The sequence below is a fragment of the Cibotium barometz genome, chromosome 21 (genome assembly GCF_041138505.1).
Source record: "Cibotium barometz isolate CiBa-2024 chromosome 21, ASM4113850v1, whole genome shotgun sequence".
Classification (NCBI taxonomy): Eukaryota; Viridiplantae; Streptophyta; class Polypodiopsida; order Cyatheales; family Cibotiaceae; genus Cibotium; species Cibotium barometz.
In genome coordinates, this window is record NC_141066.1 from 37882215 (window position 1) to 37905651 (window position 23437).

General features: G+C 46.8%; 3 protein-coding genes across 3 annotated transcripts in view; 2 read left to right on the forward strand and 1 right to left on the reverse strand.

Moving 5' to 3' along the window:
* LOC147627154 (UDP-galactose/UDP-glucose transporter 5-like) overlaps positions 1-23437 on the forward strand; it is a 71418-nt gene that overhangs the window by 17733 nt on the left and 30248 nt on the right. The gene's annotated exons all lie outside the window — the stretch shown is intronic.
* LOC147627155 (uncharacterized) lies at positions 4031-6171 on the forward strand. The gene is made up of 4 exons (XM_086815776.1): positions 4031-4722; positions 4856-5201; positions 5302-5463; positions 5559-6171. The coding sequence occupies exons 1-4, from the start codon at positions 4196-4198 to the stop codon at positions 6012-6014; spliced, it is 1491 nt and encodes a 496-aa protein (XP_086671902.1). The 5' UTR covers positions 4031-4195; the 3' UTR covers positions 6015-6171.
* Positions 20474-21935, reverse strand: LOC147627156 (uncharacterized). Its single transcript, XM_086816165.1, has 2 exons — positions 20796-21935; positions 20474-20763 (listed from the first exon to the last, which is right to left on the reverse strand). Exons 1-2 carry the CDS (start codon positions 21111-21113, stop codon positions 20482-20484), a joined length of 600 nt encoding a protein of 199 aa, XP_086672291.1. The 5' UTR covers positions 21114-21935; the 3' UTR covers positions 20474-20481.

Here is a 23437-nt window from a genome sequence, read left to right on the forward strand (position 1 = left end):
TCTGTAGTAGATAAGGCAGTGCACTTCTGCATCCTGGATATCCATGACATAGCAATTCCTGTGAATGGAAACACATAACCGGTAGTAGACTTCCGGTTATCTGGATGACCGGCATAATCCGAATCCGTGTAACCATGACTAATGCATCCTGTTTGCCAAAGCAGATGCACATATCCTGTGTGCCCTTCAGGTATCTCATGACACCTTTCACTGCTTCCCAATGCTTCTTGCCAGGGTTGACCATGTATCTAGTAACCACTCCCACTGCAAATGCAATGTCCGGCCTGGTAGCAACCATGGCATACATGAGACTGCCACAAGCTGAAGCATACGAAATCTTGGCCATATCAGCCCTGCCACTATCCGACTGTGGGCTGTCCATAGCACTGAGTTTCACATATGGAGGCAAAGGAGTACTAGTCTTTTTCCCCCCTTCCATATTGAACCTCTGCAAAACTTTGCCAATGTATTCCTTCTGAGACAAATACAACACATGCTGATTTCTATCCCGAAGTATCCGCATACCCAAAATGTGATTTGCATCACCCAAATCCTTCATATCAAAGGTCTGATGTAGCCTCTTCTTCAAGGCATCCATCTCTTTACGAGATTTCCCGGCAATCAACATATCATCAACATACAAGATGAGGATCAATAGACTGCCATCCAAAGCTTTCTTGGTGTATAAGCAGTGATCTATGTCACTCCTCTTGAAATCTTGGGATTTCATGAACGTATCAAATTTATGATACCATTCCCTTGGTGCCTGTTTGAGCCCATAAAGACTCTTTTTCAGCATGCATACAAGCTTCTCCTTTCCATTCACTGCATAACCCTCTGGCTGTTGCATATATATCTCCTCATGGAGATCACCGTGAAGAAAAGCAGTCTTCACATCCATCTGAATCAAATCCAGATCATCACGAGCAACCAAAGCTAATACAGCTCTAAGTGTGGTCATTTTGACCACTGGAGAGAAGATCTCATCAAAGTCCACACCATATTCCTGCTTGAAGCCCTTAGCCACTAACCTGGCTTTGTATCTTGGCTTTGCATCAGGTGCAACTTTGAGCCTGTAAACCCACTTGCATGGCAAAACCTTCTTGCCTGTAGGCAAATGCACCAACTTCCATGTTCCATTTTTGTGCAGAGATTCCATCTCTGACTTCATAGCACGCTCCCAAAGAGCCTCGTCTGCCCTCTGTAAAGCCTCCTTATAACAAGAGGGCTCCCCACAGTCAGTAAGCATCAAGTAGTCAACCCTTGGAATAAACCTGTCAGGGGGTCTGGAGGGTCTTGTGGACCTTCGTACCCAATGATCATCATTTGCAGGTTGCTGTCCAGCCTGCATATCACCTATTGGTGGCTCCTGTTCCATGCCATAAGGTTGAAAGATCATGCCAGGTATCTCCTCTAACTGTGGGATATCCATAGGGATATCTTCTGCCATCTCTGGCTGTCCATTTGGACCATTTTCAGCACCATTTAAGGGCTGGTTTTGTTGCTGTAATGGCTGATTTACAGCCCTTGGTTGTTGTCCATGATGTCCATCATCATCAAAGATGACTCTGCCAGGCTCCTGTTGCCTTGCAGGCTCCTTATACATGCATGTTTCATAAAAAATGATATCATTGCTGCGTATAATCTTTCTATTCACTGGATCCCAAAGTCTATACCCCATTTCACCTCTGTCACCATATCCTAGGAATATGCATTTGTGAGACTTAGGATCAAGTTTGGTGCGTATTTCCCTGCGTATGTGCACGTATGCAACACAACCAAACACTCTCAAGTGCTTGTAGGACGGAGGCTTCCCTGTCCATACTTCCTCTGGCACTTTTCCACCAAGCCTCGTGTTAGGTGACCTGTTTATAAGATGAACGGCTGTCATAACAGCTTCAGCCCAAAAACCATGAGGTAACGCAGCATGTGACAACATAGAACGGACCTTCTCCTGAATGGTCCTGTTCATCCTCTCTGTTGTCCCGTTTTGTGGAGGATCATAAGGAGCATAAAGCTCCCTCTTGATGCCTTTAGCATCACAAAAGTCCTGAAACTGTTTGGACGTATACTCTCCACCATTGTCGGAACGCAAAGCCTTCAGTGTTTTGCCAGTTTGATTTTCAACATGAGCAACAAACTTCTCAAACACTGAGAATGTATCACTCTTCAAACGAAGAGGATAAACCCACACCTTGCGTGTGGCATCATCAATAAAAGACACAAAATATTTTGCCCCTTCCAAAGAAAGCTGAGGCATCTCACATACATCTGTATGCACAAGCTCTAACTGAGCATCTTTCTGTCCAAGAGCTTTCTTGTGGGGGCACTGGAGTTGCCTGCCATATATACAATGCTCACAAAACTGAAAACTTGAGAACTTTAGAGAAGGCAAGTAACCAAAATGAGACAATTGCTCCATTCGTTTGACACTCATGTGTCCCAACCGGTTATGCCACATAGAGATTTCCGGCAGCTCGGTTGCATTTACATTAGCATGGTGACAAACACCAGCATGCATGAAGTAAAGAGTGTCCACCTTAGAGCCTCTGGCAACAACCAGTGAGCCCTTACTAATCTTCCACTTTCCACTACCAAATGTGGTAACATAACCAGCATCATCAAGCTGTCCAGTAGAAAACAGGTTCTTCTTGATCTCAGGCACATGCCTGACATCATGGAGCATAAGCTGTGAGCCATCCAAGGTTGCATCCGTACGTACGTACGGATCGATCCGTACCGTACGGAACGTACTGTACGGATCCGTACGCGTACGGATCCATCCGTACGTTTATTTTTTTAAAAAAACCCCCCTTTTTGACCTTCGCCGTGCGATTTTGGCCTTGTTTTGGATTTTCGCCTGTTTCGCCCAGCCGCCAGCGCTCTGTTTCGCTCCGTCTCTGCACACTGTGCATAGGTAAGTCACACGCTCTCTCGCTCATGAGTCATGGCCTTGGTCCCTCATGATGCATCTCGTACTGTACTCTCTCTCTCTCTCTCTCTCTCTCTCTCTCTCTCTCTCTCTCTCTCTGCCAATGTACTACTGTCTACATGATTAATCTCGTCTCTCTCTCACTCCCTCCCGAGTCCGGGGTCCCTCTCCCTCTCTCTCTCTCTCTCTCTCTCTCTCTCTTTCCTCCTTTGGAGTATGCTCTACGCTCTCCCTCTCTCTCTCTCTCTCTCTTTCTTCCTTTGGAGTATGTACTCTGCTCTAAGCTCTCTCTCTCTCTTTGTTTGTGTCACAGAGCTTCCAGGATCCAATATGCCGAAGCCATGCAACCCCTACTGGCAGGAGCACACGAATGTCATCCGTGTTATTAATACGCCGACCCAAGCTGGTTTTGGCACGCGTAGATGGCAGTGCAAGTATTGCAACTTCGAGCTCACGAGCACAATTTCTCGTGTCGTGATACACTTGACAGGTATTGGCACCACCGGCAATTGTGGTGGGTGCAAGCAGGTGCCGTAGGATATCAGAGACAAGCTCATTGCTGAGAATTCATCAACAGCAAAGGGTTCAAAGAAGGTAAGGGGCAGCCAGCACACTCAAGATGCACTTCATGATGCGCTTGTGGGGGAGATGGGTGATTCTTCCACACAGGATAGCCAGTCTACAGGGGGCAGAAAGAGGGCCCGTGTCATGCAGGAGGGTGATGAGGATGATGATGCACATGTGCTGAGACAGAGTACTTTGCCTTCACGTGTGTCATCTCTTTCGTGGGTGAAAGAGAGACAAAAAGTGGCTGAGATGGAGATTGCAAGCACTCTTGTGGAGTGCAACATCTCCTTCAATGTACTGAGGACTGATCAATGGAAGAGAATGGTGAGGGCCATAGCAGAGGTTGGCTACACAGACTCGTGGTCCGGGGTGGAGTATAACAAAATGCGTACCACGATGCTTGAAGAGCAGAAAGCCTTGATAGACAAGGCATTGGTACCAGTCAAGGCAGGATGGCAGTCTTTTGGGTGCACCATCATATCTGATGGCTGGAGTGATATGCGTAGACGACACATTATCAATATTTTGGTATCCTTATGTCTTGGCACATACTTCTTGCGGGCTGTGGATGCAGGAAAGGCAGGAGAATCCATCAGTGCTGAGTTTATTTATCACCACATCAGACAGGCAATTTTGGATGTTGGGCCAGAGAATGTGGTCCAAGTGGTGACAGACAATGCTTCAAATTGCAAGCGTATGGGTGAATTGGTCGAGGCAGAGTTTCCTCGCATTGCTTGGACTCCTTGTGCTGCACATTGCTTGGACCTGCTGATGGAGGATATTGGAAAGTTGCCATGGGTGCAACCTAATGTTGCAAATGCCATGAAGATTACTACATTTTTCCGAAAAAAACATCAGGCTTTGGCCATCTTCAGGAGCCATAGTGCACTTGATATGGTGCGACCCTCGAAGACCAGGTTTTCTTATATGTTCTTGGTCTTGCAGAGGCTTTTTAGATTGCGGGACCCACTACTAGAGACTGTGGTGGACCCGAAATGGAGGTTTATGCACCATGCACAGACAGAGGCCACTAGATACATTCAGCGGAAAGTGCTTGACGAGGCCTTTTGGACAGAGGTACAGAGCTTGACGGTGGCATTGCAGGCTATCCATGTCCTCCTCCGAATCACAGATATGGAGGGCTCTACTCTTGGACTGGTCTATCATCTCTTCATGGAGATGAAGCGCCATATTGCCACCTGTACGACACTGACGGAGTCTCAGTGAGTGTACACTTGGATATTGTTCTTGGTTGATTATATTAATATTAAATAATATGCACATTGCAACAATGAACAATATGTTTAAAGTTATATTATATAATGATTGTTGGAATGTTGGCTTGTCAATTTGTAGCCGTGGTGACATCCTGGCTATTGTAGAGCGGCGATGGACATTTATGAGCCGTCCCATTCATGGGATGGCTGCATTGCTTCATCCCTTCTACAAGAAGCCAGATCTGTTTAGTGAGAGCACTCTGCTCACGCAGAAAGACCAGTACATCAACATAATGTACGACGAGGATGAGCAACTTGAGGTTGATGCAGAGATGGTGAGTTTTATGAACAATCTAGGACCATCCTTTGCTAGAGCGGTGGTTTTGAGAGAGGAGGCGACAAAATTTCCTCTCACGTGGTGGCAGAGCTATGGAAGACAAGGTCTTCCAAAGCTGACTCATCTTGCTCTCCGAATCCTCTCGCAGGTACTCTTGACTCTTTCACAATTGCATCCATCTTTAAAGTTTGATTCATTAAGGGTTTTGAGTCTTGACTCCGAAATCGTATCGTGATTCGTGATCGTAGGATTGTTCTGCTGGTGCTTGTGAGCGCAATTGGAGTGCCTACTCCTTGGTTCACACGAAGATCCGCAATCGACTTAGTACCGCTCAGCTGGAGCGATTAGTGTATTGCCGAGCTAACATGAAGCTCGTGCGAGATTATCATGCTTTGGGGGCACCCAAGCAGGTATATTTAAGTTTTAACTGTCGTACGTCTTTTGACACATTTCAATATAAGTCATTTCTTGTGGTTCTGACTTGTCGGATTTTGCTTTTCCACAGGCAGATCCGACCCATGTGAAGATGGTGCCAACCTCTACTGAGGGCGACGTGGAGCAGCGTGTCAGAGACGAGCAGGCAGATATTATACGACTCCTTCATAGAGAGTTGGAGAGCATCGATCGTCGTGTCACAAGGTCACGCGCACGGGCTTTGGCGATACCTTTGCGTGAGGAGGCTGCAGATTCAGAGAGCGCTAGACGGAGGAGCATTCGTCGGGGGAAGCTGCCTGTTCGTACGCAGCGGACTCGGGCGAATGAGGCTGTCACTCTCATTCATACTCAGAGTGAGCCAGGAGATGATGATGTAGCACATGGATCTCATGATACATCTTTCACATCATCACATGTGCCCGTGATGGCAGAGCCTGAGTATGACGACGAGGGCAATGTCTTGACAGATGGGGACTTGCTCTCTTCTGGTGCATCGTCATCATCATCATCTGATGAGGAGTTTTGACTCTTAGATCATGTTTCATTGTGGAGTCTAGACTCTGGACTAGCCCTTATGGGCCTTTTGAGGACATTTCTATGATGTAGTGTTGCAGCTTGCTATGTAGTATGTGCATTGTATTCAGTTTGTTTTGAATCTTGATGCATTTGCAGCCTTTTGACATGGATGAGAGTCGAGACTTTTGTTGTGTGCACTCTGAACACTGATTCATCAGTTTATATAGAGCTAACTTCTAAGAGTGGTGATTGGTGATTGAAGATTGATCTCTGTCATCTGATTGAAAAATGGTTTTGGTATCTGATGTTTGATTTCTGAAGTAACAAGTTTTACCTTATGCGGCAAGGGTTTTGTGATTACTAATCAAATGCGTATTAGCAAAGACCTTATTAGATTGTCTTGTAGGTCTCTCTCACAATTTAAAATGTATTTGGATCTTTTTATGTTTATTTTGATATGAAATGCCATATAGATTGATATTTTTTACAATGGTACGTATTTTTACGTACACAAAAATTTTATCTGTACGGAACAACGTACAAATACGTACCGTACATTACGTACAGTACGTACACATCAACCTTGGAGCCATCTGAAAACACAAGTCTCACATCACCTTTGCCAAGAATCTGGCATGCATGGTTGTCACCCAAATAAACTACTCCTTCATTGCCAGCAGTATACTTGACAAACAAGTCTCTGCAACCTGTGACATGAAAGGAGGCACCTGAATCAATGATCCATGAGTGCATACCATGACCATCTCCTGCAAGGAGTGAATGGGCATCAAGTGAAGACGTGAATAGGACTTCATCCTCACTGTCACCTGCATGTGACACATTGACTCCTTCAATCTTGACTCCACTTTTGCCCTTTGGCTTTGCATCTTTGGCTTCATCTTTGTCTTTGTCTTTTCCTTTGCCCTTTTCCTTTTGATCATTCTTCCATTTGTAGCATTGCTTTTTGAAATGTCCCTTCTTGCCACAATAATGGCATTCCAAGTCCTTTTTGGAGCGGGACTTGCTCCTTCCCCGTTCTTGGCTTTTACCCCTTTGCTGGGATCTCTCACGTGCATTCATTGCATTGGACTTTCCAACAGAGTTGTTCTTCCTGTTCATCTCCTCTTGAAGGAGAGCACCCTCCACATCTGCATATGACAGCATAGCATTTGAATTGCTAGTGGCTGTCCTGAATGTGTCCCAACTCTCTGGCAAAGTGCATAAGAGAAAGGTGGCTTTGAACTCATCGTCCATTGCCAACTTTTGATTGATGATCCGGCTGACAACACCATTAAACTCATTTAGATGGGCTGTCATAGACGCCCCTTCCTTCATTTGAAGACCTATGAGTTTCTTCAACCAATACACTTTGCTTGAGGCACTTTGCTGGGCATACAAGTCCTGCAATCTTTGCCACATTTCCCAAGCTGTCTTCTCTTCTCGTATGCTGAAAAGTAAAGAGTCTGACACAGACAACATGATGGTGGATCTTGCCAGCTCATCCATATCTTCCCATTCTTCAGCAGTAAGAGAAGCGGGCATTACACCCCTTTCTTTGATGGGCTTGTGCTGCTTCTTCTGGAGCAACACATTATAGCACTGGGTTTGCCAAGTGTCATAATTATGTGAGCCTTCAAGCTTTTTGATGTGAAGCAATGAAGAGCTCTCACCTGTGGTTGCCATAGCAATATGCAACCTTTGACACAGTCAATGCCTGACTCCCTGCAAGATGTGCAAACACTGCACTAAAGCACACAAAGTGCTCACAGTTGTTCTCCCAAAGTTTATCTCCCACTGCGGAAGCACGAATGCAACTCTCCTCCCACTGAATGTGATAAAATCACCAAAATCTGGTTGCTGCAGATTTATGACAGCACCTTAAATGTGCTCTGTTCCCCTTCCAAAATACTGTACAACAGTACTAAGTGCTCACCAATGATGTACCAAATCTGTACCGGTAAGTACAGCAGCTGAAAATGAGCCTTTTCCTCACTCAAATCAATGTATATCCATGCCAAAACTTGTACAAAGTTGTACCAAATCTGTACCAGCAAGTACAGTAGCAATAAATGCTCTCTTGGCTGTCCAAATGAGTGAAAATCAGACCTTGACAGTCCCCACCACTGCATACAATAGTCCCGGACAGAAATTGAGCAAAAGCCCCTTGACTGCAAGTGGATTACTGAGGATTCAAGGCATAAAAGTCTTCCCTGCTGCTTTGCCAAGCTCAACAAGCACAAAATCTTGAAAAGCCCCTTGATTCAAGATCAATTTCTGATCATGAATGGTACATTAATGCACATGAAGGCATCCAGAGTCTTCACAATGCTTCCCCCTGGCCACATATACATCCAATACATAAAAGCCCCTTGATTTACTGGCACATTGAGTGCTTGACAGGCATCAACACATTGCCTAAAGCATCAAATGCCAGTGCCTGCATGCAAAACAACCCAATTGGCACAAAAGCCCTTTGATTTGCACTCCAATTTCCTGCAATTTAACCCCGAATGTGAGATTGCTCACATCATACAGCATGTATGAATGCTCAATGGCACAATTACATTAAAAGCCCCAAATGTTAACACCCAATTTCCTGCCAATTGACCCGGAATGTGACCAATGTCACCCAATGTTGCCAATTGTGCTCAAATCTTAGCCATTAGGACCTGTACCTGCTCAATTGATGATATTGGACATGCAAATCCTAAAATTGAAGCAAATACCTCTTGAAATTTTTGATTTTTGTTGCAGAAGAAAGGGGGGGCGTTGTATTTGCTGACTCGTGTATTGATGCTGCTGCTGCTGTGCAGTTATTGAGAGGGCAGACGACAATGCACGCACACGAACTGGCGGACGAGCAGAATGGCATGACAGGCGTCGAAGGTGCCCGACGAATAGGTGGCAAAGAGCAACAGCCACAATCGTTGTGACAAGTGCAAAGGCGCCGGACGGCGACGGAGGCTGGCAGAGCTTCGCTCTAGGCGCCTCACCTGCTGCTGCGAGCGCTGCCCCAGCGAGTCGGGAAGAAGGCGACGGGCTTGAGGGTGGCTCGCCAAGTGGAGTCGCCCATGTAGCAGATGCAGGTGGAGTCTGGAAAAGTGATCTTCACAACGCGCTCCACCTCCTTCACATACTCCTCAGGGGCAGGGCTCCGATCTGGACGGGCACATCCAGCTGCCTCCTCGCCTTGAAGGACACCAGCTGCGCAACCCACCTCGGCTTCCGCTGTATTGACGAAAATAGGGAGGCACCTGCTCTCACCGAAGAGTGCCCAGGTGAAACATATGTAGAAGAAGAGTACCCTAGCATTGGGACCAAAGCTCTGATACCAGTTGAAGGGAGCTAAAGAAGCTCAGCTGAAACAATTAGGGTTTCATGTGGGAGACACACACAGAGAAGAAGGGAGACTGAGAGAGAGAGAGAGACGTGTGGGGATAAGTCAACTCACAAGGTATGAGTGTGTGACTCCCCTATCACACATGTATATTTGCTCTAGTACACATAGTGCACTTAGTACATTAAAAGTACTAAGTGTACTATGTACTATAAAACTTATGGGCTTGTACACACTATAAGGGTGGGCATAATGCCTTTACACCAACATAAAGGTTGGCCAAATCATCTGTTGTCGGCCTGCTGTGGACAAAGATTAGCCCATAAAATATCATTTAAATGTTGCGCTTACTGCAATGCTTGTCCAATTTGTTGGTGGGCTGACTGGTAACTGGCCGACTGCTTGCCTGGGGCTCATGTGGCTGCCGACTTGGGGCGCCTGGACCGCCCCAGCTCTATAGCCCGATCAATCAGTGTACCTCTGGTGCGGCTATACTCTGGGGCTAGCTGCAATGCTTGCTGGCTTGATTGCTCAATCTCTGATCGAAAGAAGTATGTAATCTACCTTTGTAGGTGCCTCTCCCTCTCCGATCCCCTCCCTCTCAAGAGACCCTCTCTATGTCTACACAGCTCCAGCAAGTATAATCCGAGGCATCTCTGATCCTGGTATCTCATGACTTTGGAAAGTGGTCCAAAACCCTCTCTGAACAGGCAGTGAAAACGGCCTCGTATCTCATAATATGTAATGTAACTCTATTTCTGGCTCCATCTGGCACAACTGACAAATCCTGGCCTTAGCTGGTACTCCTCTGAATCTGCCAGTCTCAATCTCTAACTGGCGTGAGGATGTGCGCATCCGATCAATAGCACACCGTACCCCATGAGAAAGATGAGTATCTATGTAGCTGGGTCTAATCACAAACCCATCCTCCGTGAGCTGGAGAAGATGATCTCTATAGAAAGCCATCTTCGTACCAAGCTCGTGTGTCGGCTGTATCCATGTCCTCCTAGTGTCCAACTGAGTCAAGTCCTACCTGATAAGTCTGGTAATCTCTGCGCGTGTGAGAGAGAGGGAGGGTGCATCCAGGGAGTACTGAAATGGAGGTAGCCTGTCCATACTAAAGCCATGCAGTTGGAACCAAGCTGTCATCTGTGCATACCAACATGATCCGTCTCCCTGTGATGCCAATTGTCGTGAAGACTCCAGGGCTAAGCGAGCATATCTGTCTCTAGGGAGAGCCCAAGTGCTGTGTATAAAGGAGACTGATCGAGTGAGTGCCTCTACTACCAATGGGGGGGGCAGCCATCTCTGCACGGATAATATCATGTGGTACGGAGGCCTTGGCCATAATCATCCGGGAAATCATAGAAACCAAGGGCCTCTGTTGGAAATAAGTGCACACTAGGTGTACTATTTCTTTAGTCTAGTTTCAGTTGAGTCTTTGTGTCTTGAGTCTAGTGCCATGTGGCACCTCTACATTTATCCCATAAGTGAGTCTACTCAATCTTGTACTTCTCACCTATAAATTGTAGGTGTCACATCAATAATCAATCAAGCTTGTGTCTTGTCTACACTCATCTCAAGGTAACCCTTGGTCTTTCAGTCTTGTTATCATTTCACTTCTAGTTTATTGCTTCCATATTTTCTACATGGTATCAGAGCAAGGTTTGCTCCTCTAGTCTTGCCACTACCCTGCTGCTGCCCGCCATTCTCCCGGAGCTGCTCCCATTTCTGCCCTGCCATTTGCTGCGCAAGCCTCTACATCTGCCGCCCCCCCTTTCTATACCTCTTCATCAAGATTGGACCTGCGCAGCTGCTCTGGAAGACGCATTTCTGCTGCCTATTTGCGCAGATTTCTGTCCGCCATTTTCTGCGCTGTATCTGCCCCGACATCTGCTCCTGTTCCTGGCCCCCGTGCTGCTCCTGAAATTCTACGCCATTATCTGCTCCCTCTGCCCGCGTGCTGCTTCTGAAATTCTGCGCCACCTTCTTCAACAGGCTGCACTTCTCCAGGAGCTGCCCGAGGTTCTGCAACAAATTCTCCACCTCTGCTCGCTCTCCGGTCTCTCTGGGTATCGTGGCCCTGTACTACATCTCTCTCTATTTGCAAAAATCTCTGTTCGCAGCTCTCTCTCTCTCTCTCTCTCTCTCTCTCTCTCGGGTTACCCCTGAAAGGGTGGAAGACCTGAGGTAAAAACCAAAGTGGATTATCCTTTGTATGCTTCAATATTTTCAGTTCTATTTTTTTCAAAATTAATTCAAAACTGAACTCTATCTTGTAAGGGAATAGACACTGCCCTTGCATCATTAGCAAGAGGTAAGACCTTCCCACATGGCATCTTCTACCCATTCTCTCATGTCTGTCGACAAATTCAATGGGTCCAACTTTCATACTTGGCAAATCAAAATCAAGTGCCATCTTATGAAAGAAGGCCTGTGGGATGTTGTTCATCATGCTACTCCCGAAGATTCTGACATTGAGCAAGTTATCACTTATGCTCCCACTGCCAAGAATGACAAAGCCTATGCTATCATCTTGCTCGGTCTTGGAGATGATTACATTCATCACATCTCCGACATACAGTCTGCTTCTCGAGCATGGATCACTTTGGATACCCTTTTTGGACCCCGCTCTAAAAACTCTAAGATTGCACTTATGATCTCATTCTTTGATCTATATATGCAGGAGGGAGCTACTATAGCCTCTCATGTCAATTATTTTCGCAGTCTTATGGTTCAGCTTGCATCAGTGAAGTCCCCCATCTCCGAAGATATTGCTATTGCTGTGCTTCTCAAAAGCTTACCTGACACCTATGCTACTCTTGTCACTACCTTCAAGTATCACAATAATCCTACTCTTGAAGGTATCATCAATGCTCTCCAAGAAGAGGAAAGAACAAAACAACAAAAGGTAACTGACACTGCATTTTTAGCAAAGAAAGGAGGTTCTAAGGTAAGAAAGCCTTGCACCCATTGTGGAAAAACTAATCATATGGAGAAGGACTGCTTCAAGGCTCATCCATGCACCATTTGTGGCCGTGATAATCACCGGGAGAAGGACTGCTACTCTAAAACCTCTACATCAGCCCCTGCATCTACCTCAGCCCATGTTGCTGCAGCATCTACATCAGCAGATCTTGCTGTTCATTCCTCACATGATGAGGAGTGGGCTTTCTGATTGCTTCACCTTTCTTGTCTACCACTTTGACCACTGATGATGTAGGTCAAGGGGTTCTAGTGTCTTACTCATTATGCTTTTTGACCTCTCTCTTGTCCCTACCCAAGAGGCAGAGATTGCCCTTGAGGAGGGGATGTCTTCAAGGTCCATCTGTTTGTCTACAGTCAGTCTTCTGTCTATCTAGTCTTGTCTGTCTGTCTATCTGTTGTCTGTCTATCTGTCTATCAATCTGACTGTGTCTTGTTTTAGATCCATCTTGTCCCTACCCTTGAGGACCCATATGAGGATATCACTTGAGGAGGGGTGTCTCAGGATCTTTTGTCTCTCATGTCTTGTCTCTCAGTCTATCAGTCTTTATGTCTGTCTTCTAGTCTTGTCCATCTTGTCTTCTAGCTTGTCTCTCAATCCTTGTCTAGTCTCTCTGTCTTGGTCTTATCTTTTGTCATGTCATAGTCTTGTCTTTTTGTCTTCCTCCTAGTGTCCACTTAAGGAGGGTGTTGGAAATAAGTGCACACTAGGTGTACTATTTCTCTAGTCTAGTTTCAGTTGAGTCTTTATGTCTTGAGTCTAGTGCCATGTGGCACCTCTACATTTATCCCATAAGTGAGTCTACTCAATCTTGTACTTCTCACCTATAAATTGTAGGTGTCACATCAATAATCAATCAAGCTTGTGTCTTGTCTACACTCATCTCAAGGTAACCCTTGGTCTTTCAGTCTTGTTATCATTTCACTTCTAGTTTATTGCTTCCATATTTTCTACAGCCTCTCCATACATCTCCATCCATCAGTGCTACCAGCTCGGCTGTGCTGATCCACTGAGGGTCCCCATATCTCCACTCCATACAGCATGGCTGAAGTGACCAAAGTGTCAAAGAGCTAGAGCTTTGTTCGAGGTTCCAGAAAGTGAACCTGCGAACACATCCTCTCTAGTCTCCCCAATGCTGCATAAGCTCTGGTCAATCTGGTCTCCGCTGCTCTCCTCAAGGAAAATAGTGGGCCACTAAAAACCACACCAAGGTAAGTATATGCATCTCTATACTCCACTGTCTCTTGACCATATGTAAAGGTGGGTACTGACCTCCTAACCCACTGTGCTGTGGTGTTAAACACCATCACCTTGGTTTTACCAAGGTTAACAGACAATCCACTGTCCTGTGCAAACGTGTGCAATGCATCCAAATGACGCTGCATCCCCTCTGGAGAATCTGAGATCAACACAATATCATCAGCATACAATAACAACGGAATCCATGTCCCTGCTAGCTGTGCTCCTTTGTCACCCTCCCGCTCTACATAGTCCGAAACCTCATCCACATACATCCCAAATAAGGTGGGAGAAAGGTGCTCACACATGGCTCGGTTAAACATCATAGCAATAAGCTCTGCAAGCATATCTCTGGCATAAATAAAGTGCTCTGCTACGAAACCATCATTATCATATGCTCTCCCAGTCCTCATCCTGTCAATAGCTGTCCTTACCATCTCAGTAGTAAAGAAAGCACATGTCTCTGGGCATGGCTCCGATGGGTCTGGGAGGGGCGGCTGTCCTGGTGCTGTGTACAGGGATGCTGCATACTCACCCCAAATCTCCGTGGAGGTAATGGCCTGTGATGGTGAATGCTCATGGAATAGTCTCCATGCCTCGCCTGAGTCCTGACTGATAAATAACTGATACGAATCCCTCTCTAATTGAGCAAGATAAGCCCTCTTCTTCCGTCGCACTAGGCGCCGGAAGGTAATCCGTGACTGTCTGTGAGTGGTAACACCCATGAGCACCTCTCTCTGTAATCTGATCCTCATCTCTCTGCACTCCTCATCATACCAGCTGTTCTGGGGAATGTTCCCAGATCGTCTCCGTGTAGGCTGACTATGGGGATATGCCTCTAATGCTGCAGTATGAAGCGTCTCTATCAATATCTGAGTGAGCTCATCTAATGGCCGTCCCGGCTCCTTGGCACATAAGCGTCTGTATATCTCATCCGTGTACACGGTGTCAGTCTCCCTCGTAAAGGTATAACGAGTGTGTGTGGAGACCTGTCCCAATGGAGCGGTGCTGAACTGAAATGTGAGAGTGAAGGACAAGATAGCATGATCCACTGCTACTCCAACCGGCCTAGTGCCTACCATAAAATCCTGAAAAGAGGGAATGAGACTGGGCTGAGCCATAACATAGTCCACTGTACTAGCACCATGCCGGTGTGGAAAGCTAGTGAAACCGCCCACTGTTGGGAATCTTTGCAGGCCATTCAAGATGGCCAATCCATGTGTAGTCCCCATGTCTATCAAATACCGCCCATACACAGTATGTTCCTCATCTTGTGAGAGTCTAGATAGGCCCATATCCCTAACATCAAGCTCCCTCAACATCTCCTCTGAGGTATCATAAAATACTGTCTGGTTATGGGCAGTCCTGGCATTGAAGTCCCCCAGGAGAATGATGTCACCATCCCTGGAGAACTCCCAAATGTCATCATCCAAAATAGAAAAGGGAGACTGCCCGCTAGGTGATGCATACACTGATGTACTAGGAGCAAAATAGCATATAGCAATGTAGAGATATCTGCCCGTCTCTGCCCTCAGTCTAACCACATGTACCTAGCCTGCTCATCTCTGCGGACTATATGTATCAGTGGCTGCAGCTCCTCTCTAAACAAAACTGCCACTCCTCCTGAGCCCCGTCCTCTATGCTCTGAACGAGTCTCCTGTCTACAAGCTGTCTCCCATCGGTATCCACTAACATGTGGCATGGACTGTCCAGGAGCTTGATGCGTCTCCACAGTAGAAGATGATGTCCCTCCCAGTGAAACTATCCTCAAAAGCCCCTACATCAAGGCGTAGAGATCCATTACAATTCCAAGTAGCAACTTTGAGTGTAGTCCCATAGGTCTCGCGCCGTCATGAAGAGCGCCTCTCCATAATCACCACTCTACCATCTCTATAGAAGGCCACTTTCCCTTTCTCTCGGGCTGCCCTTGTCTTGGGCATAACTTCTTTCATGTGGGCAAGTTGCGAGAGTGTGAGGTCATCTCCAAGAAATATTCTCGTCTTCTTGAGTGTAGGACGTCTCTTCAAGAAGTCCTTCTTCGCTTCCATGGAGGGGAAACGAATGATAAGTGCTCTCTCCTTAGAAGATTCGCCACTATCTTCTCTCTTCTTTCCCACTCTCCATGCCTTTGTGTGCGTGGCTTCAATGCCCATCATAGAGAAGAGCTCCTTGGTTTCCCCTTCCGCATCATCACGGTCTTTAGACCGGACACTCGTACATGTAAGGCCCGGGTCTTCCTCCTTTGCTCCTCTTCAAGGGTCATGTTGATGATGGTGGGAGTGGGGATGGGTGGCGATTCTTAACCTTTACCTTTCTTGGCAACCTCGATCCATTTCTCCGCCTGTCCATCTTCTTTTGTGTCTCTGTGATCACCTCCACCCATGAAGATGTCTTCTCTTTATGTTGCTCCTTCTCCTCTCGAATGATCCTCATTTGTTCCTTGATGGTATTCAGCTCTTCAATAAAGGAGGGCTGAAATTTTCCATCCTCAAGCTTGCCTTGTGAAGTGGCTTCCAACTCCTTTTTGAGGGCTGAGATTTCAGCCGCTTGACTTTTAGCATGCAATTTGGCCTCCACTAGTTCCTCCTTTAAGGCTGAAATCTCAGCCTCTTGCCTGGATGAGAGAGAGAGAGAGAGAGAGAGAGAGAGAGAGAGAGAGATTTTATTAACGTCTTCCAAAAGACCGAACTCAGCCTATGAGACAAATCCGTGTACCTGTGTGGGGTATCCTCTGTCATCCCAACAAAATGAAAAAGTAATGAACTAAAAAGCTGAATCTGGGTGTGCAATAAGTACAATGAGTGGGGGAGGGGATGGAGCTCTACTACTAGGACAATGCAAAGCTATATGCATGGAGTATACAATCATGATATACAACCTAGCTAGCTCCATCCTGTACCATACTAGGGGTATAAAATGGTATACATCAATGAAGGGAGTGTCCACAGCTCCATGAAGAACATGCCTGGGTCTGCTCTGAAGTGAGCCAGTCGCTCCGCACCCTCTCTGTGAAAGTGAGCTCTGATCTCTGTCATCTCTCTCTCTCTCTCTCTCTCTCTATGCCTCGCCTTTACCATCTCCGCGCTGTTTTTCCCCGTCGCCCTCCCTTTGCTCTGGCCGCCGCCCATCGCCTTGTTTCCCCGTCGCCCTCCGCCATCTCTCTCTATCCCTCTCTTTGTTCGCCGCCCATCGCCCTGTTTCCGCACTGCTTTTCCCCATCGCCCTTCCTTTGCTCTGGCCGCCGCCTGTCGCCGTGTTTCCTCGTCGCCCTCCGCCATCTCTCTCTGTTCGCCGCCCGCTGTGCGCCCATCATCTTCCTGTCCGCCAGCCCCTCTGCCTCCCTTTCCCCACCCACCCTTCCTCAGGCCCCTAAGGCAGCAACATAACTCTCTCTCTCTTTCTCTCCCCGTCGCCTGCGCATCCCCTCCCCGTCACTTCGTTTTGGTCACCGCCTGTGCTGCTGTTGCCGCCATGTGAAGCCCCAGCCCAATCCAGGTTATGTTCGCTACCCTTTCCTCACCCACCCTTGCTCAGCTCTCCGAGGTACATCGACATGGCCAAGGGTGCAAGCAAAGAGGAGATAGTCAAAATGGAGGATAAGCTGAACATCTCCATCAGAGAAAACAAGAAGACGGCGGACTCCGCCATCAACAACATCATCAACCGACTTTCCAAAGTCGAGAAGGAGATCGAAGCTTTACAAAAAGAGAAGGAAGCTTGGAAAAGGGAGAGAAGGAGACTTGGGAGAAGGAGAGGGAGAAAGAGAAGGAAGGAGGGAAGAAGGAGAAAGAAGCATGGAAAGAGGAGAAAGAGGGATGGAAGAAGGAACGGGACACTATGAAGGAGGAAATCGACATCCTCAAAGCGGAGGTGATCTCTCTACGGGACAACGCCAGGGTACCTCGAGAGGGTCAGGGGGAGTAGCAGTTCTATTCAGATGGGAGCTACAGGGGAGACTGAGTGTGGTAGCATAGGATTCAGAGGCCAGATACAGTGTGGATCAGCTTACAGCTCTCACAGGACAGGGTTATATACATAGCCCTATGTTACTTTCCTCCATCAAGATTCTCCTATGTCATTACAGAGGACATGCCACAAGAGGAGGAGACAGGAGCCTCGCCATACACTTGTCTGTCTCACAGAGGAGATTATGCATTATTCTACACTAGGGGAAGTATTTCTTACGGGCGCCTTCAATGCCCACACACAGAGCAGACAGTGTGAGGTGTATGACTATGATGACATGGAGATCCTCCACCCTGTGGATCCAGAGGAGATGAAACTGGCCTGACGGGCGGTGAATCAAACACTCGCACATAAAACACTTCAACGCCATTGAGGACCTAGAAAAGGAAAACAAACAGGGGGAGCTAGAGTGCTCCTGCAAACAGTACACAGACACCGATTGGCCCCAAAACGCAGTGGCGCCCCTTGCGGTATTTCTTTAATTGATTATAAGAGCTTTGATTACAATAAGGCTGGGAACTCAGCCGTCATAGTAGAACTCCTGAAGCCTGCAAATACCCTGCATCATGGCTTCATATCCACTCGGCATCCACAAACAAGTCCAGCCATTGTTCACCTCAAAAGACTCTCAAACATTGAGTCTGCATACAGAAGCTTTCTCCCATGATCAGGGCTGCCACAACCATCCATAGCCTCTCACACTATGAACAGCATCACACCCTGACACATCCAGTGCTTCTGCATCACAACACAGACTCCCAAACTGTCTCTCAAAAGAGAACTCGTATCACAGCACAACATACTATACAGTCGACACACCTGTACCAACCCTCTCTACCTTCCAAGGGTACTATCCATCTCTGTCATGGATTCCCTGTCCCCTGCCCAATCAGTAGCAAGGCTGTACCATACATGTGTCCATTCCTGTACCTTTTGCCTGCATGTGACCTATCTCCTGGAGAAAACCCAAAAACATGTTTCCTTGAGAAACCTACGACCTGTTTCCACATGAAACCCTTAGGCCTGTTTCCCTTTGAAACTTCTGTCCTGTTTCCATACAGAACCATTCATGGCACCATTCAACAACAGTGCCAACATCGGCATACATCAAGTTACCTGTTCCCTCATGAAACATCTGGAAACATAGAGATGCCCATAACTGTAGGTCCCTCTGTTTCTTTCTAGCAGGAAGAAAACAATCTGCTCCATGAGCACGCAGCCATGCGAGCTTGCATCACTCCCATGCCAAGAAACATAACCAAATGACCTGTACTTGCAGCCAGAAACCCAAGTACATAGCTGAATTTGCAGCCAAACAAAAACAGCCCATAAACAGTCCTCAAACTGATCTCAAAACAGTTCCGAACCCAAAGCAAAGAGAAGCTGAAAGTTCCATCAGTTGAACGCCATCGACATGATGTCTATGTTCATGAAAAACCAACCCCTTCTTTCTGCAAAAACATGGCGTCCTCCAAAAAGCACACACCTGGCTGCCTGTGTGTCTAGAGAAACCAACCTGTAAACTGCAGCCTGACTCTTGTGCAAAAGAGCATGAGTTTCAGCCCTTTGCGCCTGCAGTCCAGCCCACCTTTTGTTTTGCAACCCAACAGTCGCCAGATAAATAGGGCACATGTGCTACCAATCCAGCCCACCTCCTGTCCTGCAGTCGTATAGCTGTACCTGCAGTCGCCTGACCTGCGCCGCCTGTACCTGCAGCAGCCGTACACTGTACCTGCAGCAGTCGTACAGATCTGCACTGGCTCTTCTGTGCGCAGCCAAAAATCAGCAGCCATCATAAGCAGCCGACTTCTCCTCTCTTCCACGCATGAGAACTAGCACCCTTCCCAAAAAGCTAGAGAGAGGGAGAATAGAGTCGTGGGCCTCCAAAAGTGGAGTAGCCTCTATAAATTGCTTAGTGGCCTCCTAAGGTTTTAAAACCTTTTATAACTTTAATTTTTGCCCACCAAAGGTTATAAAACCTTTTTTAAATTACAGTCTCTTTGCCCCCTTCACACTTGGGGTTGTCCACACATGGGCTCCCTTTTTAACTCAAATCTGATGCCATTCACACTGTCCACCATGTCCCCGTGCACACCTGCATACTGTCCAGAGAAAAACACAGGGTCGTGACATACCCCCCTCTTGAAAAATAGCAAGCGTCCTCGATTGCACTCAATGGCACAGTAAGGCATCTTATGAGCAAAGACTCCCCAAACGACAAAAGCAATGGCCCTCCAATGCATCTGGGTGATAAAACAATCATCCTGCACAATAGGCCATACTGTCACGCCAAAGTGACGAACAACTCTTGCTTGTTCCTTCAGAACCGACAGCAAAAGTCTAAAACCAAATGGAAACACGTTAACTGTGTTAGCCAAAAACAAAACCATGCATCATTCTACATATGACAAACATATGCATGACACACATGCATTCGCAAACAATATGCTCCTCAAGATGCTCTACCTACTCCAAAGTAACAGTCTAAGGCCTGCTCGCAAGCCTTACGCCCATGGGCATCCCGCAGGACCCACGACTGATGGTACAACATGAGCATATGCAAGCACTCAATGCATCCAAACACTACATCCACTAAGTACTTTCCCACATATGTCTCATGGCCATCCCGCAAGAGTCACACCCAGTGATGCATCCATGAACATAATAAAGCACTTGATGTATCATACCAACATACATGCAGCACACGACACAATGCAGAGTATTTCCCAATGTATTCTCAATGGTACCAGGATCCAATGGCACCAGAATACAAAAATACCTCTACCTCAAAAAATGTATGCATACATGCACAAATAGGATTCAATTCATATATGAACCAAACCAACTCTAGGATTGCTCGTCGCAAGACTTATGCCCTCCATAGAGTTATCCATAGTTGCAGTTATAGTTCAAGGTGCGGGCGACTGTGAACCATACCCAACTTTTCCATCATCTCATGTGTCTAGAACACAAAATCATAGAAGTCCCATAAGCAGATGTACTGTCAGCCTCAGTACCTTCGAGTGAATACAAAGATGTCACCAAGCGACTCCTAGATAACAAATGAGCCTGTCTGTAACAAGGGAGCGGAGGTGCTACCCCCCTCTTGAGCATCAGGCAATGCTCCAGACCTATGCTCTGCTGAAGTGAATGAGCCGTAACAAGAGGCGACTCCAACTCAAAGGCATCAAGATAAAGCTGCAAATCCTGAGGTGAATCTACTAAGTCACCCTCCTCCATCCACTTCGCATCCATCAGTGAACCTCCTCCATCCACTTCGCATCCATCAGTGAACAGCTCTTGAACTTCACAGGATAGCGACGGGAAACTTTACCCTGTACCTTTCTTTCCTTATGTGCCAGTATCTGCTCGGGAATAAGACCCTCGTCAAGTTCCTCCACTTCCGTCTGAGCCTCATCTGATACATCCTCAGGCACCCTGCTTGCACTCCACCCAAGTGGTAAGCACAAGTCCTCAATGAAGCATAGTAGATCACCACTGCTAAACGTAGAAAGAAACTGTCTTCCGAACCCATGAAGCCTTCGTGAAGATACCACCGGTGACAAACTGTCGAAAGCCATAGCCTTCAACGCATCTCCTGCACCATAACACTTCAACTGCTTCTTGTTCCTGGCCGACTACTTCTTGTCCTTGGTGTCTTTTCTCCTGAGCTTCATCTTCAGCTCTTCCTCTTTACCTCATATAGGCAAAGACACACAATCCTGCACTGTTTCCTGTACTTCCTTTTCACTTTCCACATGTTGAAGCTTTTGATGTGACCACGACGGGCTCGCCTCCTTGAGAAAGTCGATGATGTCCATGCAAACGGAACCTTGAAACCGGCCTGACGGGCGGTGAATCAAACACTCGCACATAAAACACTTCAACGCCATTGAGGACCTAGAAAAGGAAAACAAACAGGGGGAGCTAGAGTGCTCCTGCAAACAGTACACAGACACCGATTGGCCCCAAAACGCAGTGGCGCCCCTTGCGGTATTTCTTTAATTGATTATAAGAGCTTTGATTACAATAAGGCTGGGAACTCAGCCGTCATAGTAGAACTCCTGAAGCCTGCAAATACCCTGCATCATGGCTTCATATCCACTCGGCATCCACAAACAAGTCTAGCCATTGTTCACCTCAAAAGACTCTCAAACATTGAGTCTGCATACAGAAGCTTTCTCCCATGATCAGGGCTGCCACAACCATCCATAGCCTCTCACACTATGAACAGCATCACACCGTGACACATCCAGTGCTTCTGCATCACAATACAGACTCCCAAACTGTCTCTCAAAAGAGAACTCGTATCACAGCACAACATACCATACAGTCGACACACCTGTACCAACCCTCTCTACCTTCCAAGGGTACTATCCATCTCTGTCATGGATTCCCTATCCCCTACCCAATCAGTAGCAAGGCTGTACCATACATGTGTCCACTCTTGTACCTTCTGCCTGCATGTGACCTATCAACTGGAGAAAACCCAAAAACATGTTTCCTTGAGAAACCTACGACCTGTTTCCACATGAAACCCTTAGGCCTGTTTTCCTTTGAAACTTCTGTCCTGTTTCCATACAGAACCATTCATGGCACCATTCAACAACAGTGCCAACATCGGCATACATCAAGTTACCTGTTCCCTCATGAAACATCTGGAAACATAGAGATGCCCATAACTGTAGGTTGGCTGCTGAACCCATGGTGAAGCGTGTGGCCGCTGCAGAGAGAGAGAGATACAACAACCAATTAGATTCATGCTATGGAAAGGAGCAGGAAATAAGCTAGGGCAGACATGGATTTCTTGGGAACATGCTACTACTCCGAAGTGGAGCGGAGGGGCAGCTCTATTAGATGTCTGATTACATATGGTCGCTAGGAGATGGCCTTTATTGCAAGATATATGTGTATCTCAAGAGCCATGGGTGGTAATGGCTAAGGCCCTCATAGAGGAGGTCGCACTTGTGCATGGTAATACCAGAATTGATGGTACATGGTGGGATGTATGGTCGCTAGGAGATGGCCTTTATTGCAAGATATATGTGTATCTCAAGAGCCATGGGTGGTAATGGCTAAGGCCCTCATAGAGGAGGTTGCACTTGTGCATGGTAATACCAGGATTGATGGGACATGGTGGAATGTAGTGAATGATTCCCAACAGGTTTGAGTGGTGGCTTCACCTCTCCTTTCTCATTTGATGATCTCATGGAAGGAGGTGTTGGCACACACTAAATGGAAGTTTTCAGATCAGCGGTTGGAGTTGAATTCTATGGCAGGTGAGGTGTTAGCTACTTCACAACTTTTGGAGTGGCCTAACAAACTTGTTGAGCGGCCAAATTTCAATAGAATGGCTCGATTGAGGCTAGTGAGAATTCTAGATGCTTTGTTGCCCCGTAGAGGTCGCTTATTGTCTTTCGGAAAATCCATCAATATTTTCAGGTTCCACATGGATATGTACAGTTATGGGAGACGGTGAGGGCAACACTTACACCGTTTAGTGATATTTCTTAGTTGGAGGATCATCAACCTTGGCTAGATTGGGCATTTAGAAAGCCTCAGGACATTGTCCAACGTACAACAAATCAAGTGTACCATATGATGATGGAAGATAAGTGTTGGATCACTGAGAAGGCTAATAGAGTATGGAACATCAGGAAGAGTAGGGTCTGGTGGAAGGAAGTAATCTTATAGGGCTGGTGGTCTAAGATTCCATATCAAGGGAAGGTGTTCTTATGGCGCATGCTAGTTGGAGGCCTACCATTGGGGGACCAATTGCGAAAGCGGCGGATTGCTTTTGGTAATTGTGTGTTTTGTACTACATGCTTGGAAACATGCCTGTATCTTTTCATTTCATGTCCGGTGGCAAAGAAGGTGTGGGATTTTCTTTCTCCGTACGGACTCT

What these genes read in the sequence shown, in the direction of transcription:
- LOC147627155 (XM_086815776.1), top strand. Translation starts at nt 4,196, where the DNA reads ATGGGTGAATTGGTCGAGGCAGAGTTTCCTCGCATTGCTTGGACTCCT. An exon ending in CTCTCCGAATCCTCTCGCAG is followed by an intron (nt 5,202 to 5,301) that starts GTACTCTTGACT and finishes TCGTGATCGTAG; the next exon opens with GATTGTTCTGCTGGTGCTTG. An exon ending in CTTTGGGGGCACCCAAGCAG is followed by an intron (nt 5,464 to 5,558) that starts GTATATTTAAGT and finishes GCTTTTCCACAG; the next exon opens with GCAGATCCGACCCATGTGAA.
- LOC147627156 (XM_086816165.1), bottom strand. Translation starts at nt 21,113, where the DNA reads ATGGCTTTCGACAGTTTGTCACCGGTGGTATCTTCACGAAGGCTTCAT. An exon ending in ATGCGAAGTGGATGGAGGAG is followed by an intron (nt 20,764 to 20,795) that starts GTTCACTGATGG and finishes TGGATGGAGGAG; the next exon opens with GGTGACTTAGTAGATTCACC.